At 40.0% G+C, this 9294-nt stretch overlaps 1 protein-coding gene across 3 annotated transcripts in view; it reads right to left on the bottom strand.

Annotated features, from left to right (window-relative positions):
* Positions 1-1278: 1278 nt before the first annotated feature.
* lingo1a (leucine rich repeat and Ig domain containing 1a) overlaps positions 1279-9294 on the bottom strand; it is a 71088-nt gene continuing 63072 nt past the window's right edge. For all 3 annotated transcript variants that reach the window (XM_048257863.1, XM_048257862.1, XM_048257865.1), the window contains one exon: positions 1279-4872. In XM_048257863.1, coding sequence (XP_048113820.1) covers positions 3016-4860 — 1845 coding nt within the window. In that variant the 5' untranslated portion in view covers positions 4861-4872 and the 3' untranslated portion in view covers positions 1279-3015. The remainder of the gene's footprint in view (positions 4873-9294) is intronic.

Genomic DNA, 9294 nt, shown 5'->3' with positions numbered 1-9294 from the left:
TGAAGTTCCAGTAGTTGCAGAGTGATATGAAATACCTGAATTAGAAGCACAAACTGCCATTGACAGCGGTCATTATTTTTTTCAGAGGTCCTTTAGTCAAAAATAATGACCGCTAGATCTTTGGAAAATCCCATTCAAGTCAATGGAGCGTTCTACCTGCATTGTGAAGAGCCGTGTAATAAGAGTACTTATAATGCATCATCATATACTGGCACGAGTCTAAAATACTCATGAAAGCGCTCATAAACTATTGTGATGTTGTAGTACATGTAATATTATAACATCAAATTGAAATCATAATTGTGTATTATTACTACTATTATTTATGTAGGATTTCAACTTTATTTGCAGCTATTATTTTTAGGTTATTAACTTTATGGTTATTCATATACTGTAAGAAGTCACTCTCGACAAAAACTCATAAACATAAACTTTAAACAAGCATAATCAAATTACTGGTGGGATGTAAGTTTTGCTGTAAGGAAGATACTTTGTGTCCACTCCACTAGTTCCTCCACTAGCTCCACTTGTTCAGATTTGCTATTGGAAATACATGTTGATGTAGTCTTTATGTGGCAGTACAAATAGATATAATGTTATGTCAATCATTTTGAGGCTTTATTATTACTTTATAACCTTTTATGAATGTGTTTACAGTTTATGGATACTGAAGAAGAAAAATAAAGGTTAATGCTCATTCTGACACTAGTTGTAAGGGATTTCCCAAATATCTTATTATGAATGTCTGTCATTGTGAATATATTTACATGGAATATTTTGTGGAAAGGTGTCAAATATATGCATTTGCAACTCCTGTGTGAACATATTTAAATATGTAATGCACAGGTTGCTAGGAGCGGACTTTCAGGGGCCCCTGTTCTACTAACCTAATTTCCTCAAACGTTTGGTGGTGTATTCTCTGTTAGGATTGGCTTATTAATTATCACTGTCATTGCTGCTCGCTTCAACAATGATAGTTTCATTGTTACTTACCCCAGCTGTCCTTGTTCAATGCTTTTAAATGTATGAATGTCCAAAAGCACCAAATAGGATCTGTTGCAAAATGTATAATAGTTCCATAGAACCCAATTGTTGTATAATATACGCTTTATCAACCGTCTCTGGTAGAATTCTTTATATTGTGATAGAATGTTATTTAATCATAAGCACTGGTCTTTCATTAAGAGCAGAATACTGTTTGTTTTGAAACCTTAGGAACAATGTTGTATCCCTGTGGTTCTCTGTAAACAGCCTATAATGAGATAGGACTAGTGAAACTTTAGAAAAATCTCCATAGATTGTTTAATACAACATACCATATTTTCAACCATTTAACATCAAGAAAATTGTTAATAAAAAAAAATCTGCATATTACCTTTATTGCACAGAACAACTGAACATATTTTTTATTTTGTATTTTTTTTTTTTTCAGATATTTTAATACAAAATTGGCTTGGACTACATATTCACATAGTCCTGGGTTGAACTGAAAACAGAAAAAGAAGACATTTTCAGAGTTATCATTGAACTGTTGAGGACCAAAAGGCTCAGCACGGTAGTCACATTGAAACAAAGAGAGCAGTTGTAATCATCGTCACGAGCCATATCTCTTGCTTCTGAAAAACAAATTACTTCAAAGCCTCAGCAGATCACGATGGGTAAAACCATCTGTGGCTCCATCTTCTGCATATTATATCCAGTCTACACTCACAGCCCATTACTGTATACTTTCTTATGTCATCCATCATAAATAGCTGAAGTTTTATCTGTAGTTTCACAAACCCCAGCTGTTCACACAGTGTACTTTAAAATGTAAGGTCATTGTACACACAACCACAATCATCATTAGAAATCTATATTGTTTTGCATGTCTCAATTACACATTTGATACCTCGAAATTCAGACCTGGTATGTGTGTTACAGGAAAAGTATTTCCTCTTTTTGGAATTTTGTTGGCAACATTTGACAATCAAACCCCCAGTGAGCAAATCTATTGGTCTGAATTCTTGCAGGGGTGTTGAGCACATTAACTGTTTGGCATGACTGACATTAGAGTCGCAAGACGTTTCTCCAGATGAAAATGACAAGATACAACATCCAGTCAATAGAATATGTGAGTAAGTAAAGCTCTTTGTCCAAAGCTAGTCAATGGTATTTTTAAAAAAAAAAAAAACAACAATGGACACTCTCCCACTGATGAGGTATTCAACCTAACTTCAACTCTATGGACAAAATGCAAATAAGACATATTTAAACAGATTTTACATTCTGTTCATCACTCTATCAGTAAACTGGGGATTCCATGACGTGTTTCATATTTAACCCAAGAAATGAAGAGATGCTGCTTCATTTCGCTCCCAGATTTTCATATGCAACAAGTCGACCTTCAGGTCTTCATCAAATCATCTTTCCACGTGCTATTATGTTCATCAGACATGTTTAATGAGTTTGCATGATATACTGTACTTAACAGATTGGAAATCAAATGAATGCGGTAATATTATACAGATTAATGAACTAATGTGCTCATCATCCCTTTCACTCCTCTGTTTCTGAATGACAAAGCAATTGAACATATAATATACCCTAGAAAAGAAAACAATACAAAAATGCAGGCAAAAGGACAGCAAAGGAGAAGGATGATCCTGCCTTTTGCATTCCAGTGATTGATACGAACATTTAGAAGGGTTCAGGTTTGTTTTATATATACTTTTCTTTAGTTTCTTTTTTTTTATATAAAAATCCACAAGAACTTGAATGTCTTAGGACAAATTTCACTTTTTTTCCAAAGTGTTGGTCCCTGTAGGCCAAGTTAATATCCATCACGTAGTGTTTTGGGTATTTTTTTTTTCTCATAGTCAAAAGAAAGAACACGTCTCCTTCATATCTACCTTCAAAGTAACTGGGGAATCAGATGCTGTACTACATTAACTCTGTATCCAGGGGAAGTCACCGGGGAATCCTCTTGCATCTTTTTTTTTGTGGGTTTATTTGTCATTAAGTCCCCTGAATGCGCTAAATCATTTTCATGTTAAATTTGCGAGGAGCATCTGTGGCACTGTTGCTTATGCCAGCGTCAGACTTGCGTGGGACATACTCGATCTCTATGTTGTGCTTGGTGTTCCCTTTACCCCTGCTCCACAGAAAAAGCAGCACAAGACAAAACAGAACGACACCAAGGAAAGAGATGAATCCCATGGTGGTGGCGATGATTAAGGTTTTGATGTCAAAGGGAAAGGGGACAGTGGGTTTCGTCCCATTGGCACCATTATCGGGCTGGTTAGATATGAAAGCAAAGGTTTTGTTGGGCTGATGAGGCCAATCGGGAGAGTAGCTGTGAACATGCAAGTGGGCCAATGCAGTGTCATTGCCGCCGGCATTGCTGGCGATGCACACATACGTTCCGTTGTCCTGAATCTGCGCGTACCGCACTTCAAGGGTGCCATCAGGGAACACTGTAAGACGCCCGATGGTCTTGGTGGTGATGAACTGCTTCTGTGGGGAAAGCCACATAATGACTGGAGCAGGGTCGCCGTCGGCTTGACATACAAAGTGGACAGTAGTCCCCTCATCAACGAATTTCTGCTGTGGCTTGCGGTCACGGATTCTGGACTTGCGGCAAGTGAAGTAGTTTGGCTGGAGGATGTCTGGGAAATCCTTGAATTCCTTGCCTTGTACAAATTCGGGAGAGGCGCAGATTGGCTGTTGCCTGTTGAAGTTGAGTCTCCACCGTCGACGGAAAATCCACAGAAGCCTACAGTCACAAGCCAGGGGGTTGTCATACAAAGCCAATGTTTCCAAGTTCCCCACGGAATGGAAAGCTGATTCTTCCAATGTGGTCAGTGTGTTTCCAGACACGTTGAGGATCTTGAGATAGTTTAGGCCTCTGAAGGCGTAGGGCTCAATCACCGCAAGCCTTCCGCCCACCAGATGAAACTCTTGAAGCCTAAGGAGATCATGAAGCTTATTACCCTCAATGGTGAGGATGGGGTTGTAGGACATATTGAGGAAACGCAAGTAGACAAGGTGTCTGAGCGCCACATAAGGAATGGACGTAAGATTACCACTAGTGATGGTGAGGGAGGTGAGGTTTAACCCATACAAGCTGTTTGTTGTCATGGTATCAAGGAAAGGCCAGTTGGCAATCTCGAGCACTTTGAGTCTGTAGAGCCTTTTGAAGGCGTAATCCTTGATGATGTTGATGTTGAGGTTGCGTAAGCGGAGTGCGATCAGGCTGGGCAGGTGGGTGAAGGCCTCTGTGGGGACGGCTGTCAGGTTGCACTTCTCCAGGGTGAGCTGCTCCAAGCTGCTGAGGCCGTGGAACGCTCTGTGGGAGATGAACACCAGGTCATTGTCTCCGACCTCCAGGGACCTGAGGTTGTACAGGTCTTGGAACATGTAGTCCAGCAGGATGACTATTTTGTTTTCACTGATGTCCAGCTGGGTGAGGTTGCTCAGACCTGTAAACACCCCCAGCTGGATGAGTTTGAGCTTGTTGCTCCGCAGCCCCAGAGTCCGTAAGTTGTAGAGGTTGTTGAAGGCCCCGGGCTCGATGACAGAGATAGTGTTCTCGTTCAGCTCCAGCTCCTCCAGTGTGGGGTAGTTGGCGAACTCATCCGAGTCGATGGTTTTGATGCGGTTCTTGCTGAGATCCAGCAGCCGCGTCTCGGCTGGGATCCCCTCTGGGACAGACATGAGCTTCTTGCGGTGGCACACGACTGCACGCTCCTGGACATTACACTCGCAGCGGGACGGGCAGCCTGTGGTGGATCCTGACAGCACAGTGCCAAGCATCAATATGAGAATGGGCTGCCAGCAAGCCACCAGGTAGCTGTGCCCACTCGCTTCCCCGGCCACCATCCTACTGGTTACCTGTGGAGACATAAAACAGAGGGACATGGTTCACTCACTGAGATGCTTGCAGAGGCAAATGCTAATTTTAAAAAATCTATTAATCCAATAGTTTAATAAGACTGCACTGAGTTTTGTGCCAAGAGGAATTTTAAACACATTTATATTCCCACACAAAAAAAGCAAGTCACTTTGAAAAAAATGTAAATTATTGTATAGCTTATTATAAATACAAATATGTTTATTCTCAAGATGTAAATTAAGCTGTAAATGATTCATATAGACATGTCAGTCCTTTGTGTGTTTATTACTGCACATTATTCCATACATAATAATAATCTGCTGAACCAAAGCTGTGGCTATATCCTTTACCAACCCCACTCTCACTCATGCCTTATTGCTTAATTAAAAAATACCTGCAACAAATAGTTGCAGTGGTAAGGTGAGCGATGCTAGTGTGGAAATGTAAAAACACAATAAATATGTAAATAATAAATACTAAAAATATGTCAACCATACTGTAAATGGCATACGTTTATTTTTACATTATCTAGACCCAACATTTCCATCTTTCTCTACAGTCAGCATCAAAAGACTGCAAGGATATATTATTGTGTCTAGGCAGAGCTAACCGCTGGAAGCTAATGCAGCCATTACAACATCATCATTGCAACAGATTAATAGGAAACTGCTGTCGTACACTCAACAAGCGACAGCTACTGTTGAAAACATGCTTGCTCCTACCACACAGTTGCAGTGAAACAGAATGGGGTGGTGATGCAGACCTGCATTGTGCCATGCTCAACATCAATCATTTGAGGTGAGAGCCTAACACTAACTGATGGCTCTTCAAATTGGGCCAGGTGCGGTTGGAATTAAAAGCATTTTTCAGCGAGTAATCTAATTCACGCTGTGTCAGGTACCCGTATGCTCGGAACATCTGTGCGATATAAGGTTTGCATAAAATAATCTTTTCTCAGCTTTCTCTCCCCATTCTCTTGACAAAGATATGTGTTCAGGAAACATAATTTGCAGGAAGCATTTGTATATAATGACATGTATGATGTATCTTGTATGATTAACATTAATCTCTAAAAATGCCTAAGACACATAACCGTAGACATGATGAAATTTGTTTTAGAGCATGTTCAGTACAAGGGAAGCATAGTACACTCCAAGAGTAGACATAAAGACTGTCATTCTTTTTCCTGGCATTGTCATTGAAATATCGCATGAATTTGAAAATCTGAATACTAAAGAAGGTACGTGTTGTTCTGATCTGATTTATGTATCACTCACTGCACACACACACACACACACACACACACACACACACACACACACACTGAATGTACTCTGAAACTGATGCATGAAATGTGAGACCGCATCAGCCTATACCAACAGACTAAGACAACAGAGAGAAATTATTTATGAAAGGCTGAAAAGTTATTAAACACATCAGTCGGCAGGCAAGTTATGCCCTGTGAAGCACTCCTATCAAACTTGGATTACTGTAAAAGGGAGGCCAAAGAGCGATGGCTTGCTTGACTAAATCTACAAGAAATCATCCCCTGATAACTGAACAGTCAGTATTGTCCACCATCTGCATTCTCTGGGGTATGAATGTCACTTTGTGATAATCAGAAATGTCTTGCCAATAATTCCCAGGGCTCTAAACTTTTTGACCTGCTTATTAATTTGTCATTCAAAACAAATGCCATGTGGGTTAGGCCATCGACTGCATGCCAACATCTTGGCAGGACCTGAAATATAAATGCTTGTCATCCCCAGAAAGAGTCAATGGTCAACACAACAGCACGGAAAGTAAACTTATTTTTTCAGTAAATTAATTTTTGTGTTACAGTTTTGACTGTGAACAGTCTTTACCACTTGAGAATTCATCAGATGATAATGCAGAAATCCTGTTCTGATTGCTGAAAACCCTCTCGTGGTTAGGGAGTGGTCTTGCCCAGCTTGGACTCTCATTTAGAATTTGTCTATGGAATCGGATTTGATGAGAGCTGTATGTGGTTTAGTGACTGCAACTGAAACCTTTTGGAACTTATCAAACGTCTGACACCTCTGATGAACCTTTAGTAATTTAAGCCTCTGCCGTAAGTATATCACAACACGCTCAGGCCACTGAAACAATTGCAATCATACCCTCCGTTTCAGAAAATAACACTCAGGACCTCTGTCGTTTTCTCACAAAACACATGGTACTGTTTTGTGTTTATACATATAAAACATTTAAATAGACTTATTCAGATGCTCCCTGTGTGTAATAACTGATCTAAGAGCTGATTTTAAAATGCAAGGCCACTGTAGCAAAGCTACAACTCTGACACATAGCTCTTAATTTTCTGTTTCTCACCTATTCACATAATTTCAGTTTCAAATATTTTGTTCAAATTGTGGTTGTGACAGCACAAAAATCCCTCAAAAGAAGACACTGACCTTCACCTAAACTCTAACAGCAAATTTTCTTAATTTCATGAGAAATCACTAAGTAGGACCTGGCAAAGACACAGTAAAGATATGTCTGCATCTATACCTGTCAGCATACGTCTGTGGCACTCCCAGCCTAAATGGCATCATGGTTAAATACCTGCGATCTGAGGTAAAATCCTTCTGACGTGGCTGTCAGGGCTGTTACTGGAAGTGTTAAACTCCTAAGCCTGTGCGGGGGACGAAACTGATGTCTCAGCACTGCAGGCTAATCCTTTGGGGAAAGGTTCTTCTGTTTTATTGCTATTCCATTACACATTAGTCTTTGAAAGTCTTCTCCATAATATGCAGTATGCATATGTCTGTTAAGTAAGATTGACAAACTAAATTTCAAATTCACCCCATCTATTTCACTTAAGATGATAATTTTTCTGCAACCAATTCCCACCACATTTGGCCCAAGAACTTTAATAAAAAAATATGGATCTATTTTTCATTTGATTAGATGTTAAGATGTTTTTGCTCCAGCTCGGCTGGTCTGATTCAGCCGGATCATCCACCCAGTTTCACTGCTCACCCGAGTACTCAAATGAAATGCAGTGGAAAGGTGACCCTCATGTCATTGTGATTGAAATCTGGATCAGCGCTGGTTGACCAGACCTTCCATGATAGGGCGCCGCTTAAATCAGAGTTGACGCCGGACAGATGGGTGGTAAAGCTCTAATCCTGGTGCAACAAGGTGCAAAATTCCAACTGTGACCAGCTGTTTCTCTCCAAATACCTGAGGATCACCTCCGTGAGGGTCAGACACAGACCGACTCACCGCGCCTCAAAACACAAAGCTCATATTTTCAACATAGACATTACAACCCAAAATCTTCAACTATTTTTTTTAACTCACTCTCCAAAAGCCAGTCAAAATAGATATTTGACATCTGAAGATTAAAGGAATATTCTACAACCCCCCTCCCCTCCCCCTGCGACCTAATCTCAATCTGCCTGTAGTAGCTAAATGCTGATGATCACAGAGAATAACAATAACTAAATGGCCTGCCATTACGAGTAATGTAGGGAGGTCAGCAGTTCAGTAGGCACAGGCTTTTCACCAAAGCCAGATTTACTTGACCATTTAGCACTCAAGCAACAACAACATTAACATGACTAGATAATGTGCTGTACTTGTACGGTTAATGACATATGTATTGGGACCACAGAGATAAGGTCAGCATATAGCCCACGCTATAATTTGGTAGAACTACATTTGCAGACTGCATCACCTTCGGTTAACCCCGTGGATGTGCAGACCCATCCTCCCATCACGACCAGGGCAGCTATTACGTAAAATCCTACCCACAGAGCGCTTACAGTTTTTGCCCATTGCTTACACAGTAAAAATTATTGCTTAGACCAAAGCCTCAATACCTAAACTTCTTGTAACATACCTGAAATACAGTGTACAGTCATTTCCTGTGTATTAGCCGCATTGTATATAAACCGCAGGACAGTGTTTTATGCAAGTTAAAAAAACAAAACCATATTAATACCATATGAACTGCTCCGGTATCAACCTCATAGCTGAAGAAATTGTACCGGTATAAGCCATGGCTAATAGTTGGGAAATTATGGTAACCATAGCTTAAACACATTTTCTATACATTATTTGCACATTATTTGCATTCTGCAACACACATTGTGAAACACTACACAAGTTTCTTACATTAGACACTTTGTTAAAAAATGAAATCTCCTGTTATCATTGAACCCTTCCATTCAAAATCCAAAACACATCTGGTAATACCCTCACACATACCTGAAAACACTTACAGTACAGAGAAAACTGAACACCAATCAGTCTGAGACTTAGCTCTACAAATAGACCATTGTGCACCTGTTCAATTGTCTACTTTTAAGTACCCGTGTACAGTTTTGTATTACTCCACATTTCTAAAACCTATTGAATAATTATTTTCAGTGTGCCAATGAAAAGACCCTGAG

Source organism: Alosa alosa, chromosome 11 (assembly GCF_017589495.1).
Source record: "Alosa alosa isolate M-15738 ecotype Scorff River chromosome 11, AALO_Geno_1.1, whole genome shotgun sequence".
Classification (NCBI taxonomy): Eukaryota; Metazoa; Chordata; class Actinopteri; order Clupeiformes; family Clupeidae; genus Alosa; species Alosa alosa.
The sequence above is the reverse complement of the archived record's forward strand: the minus strand, read 5'-3'. Positions and strand labels throughout refer to the sequence as shown.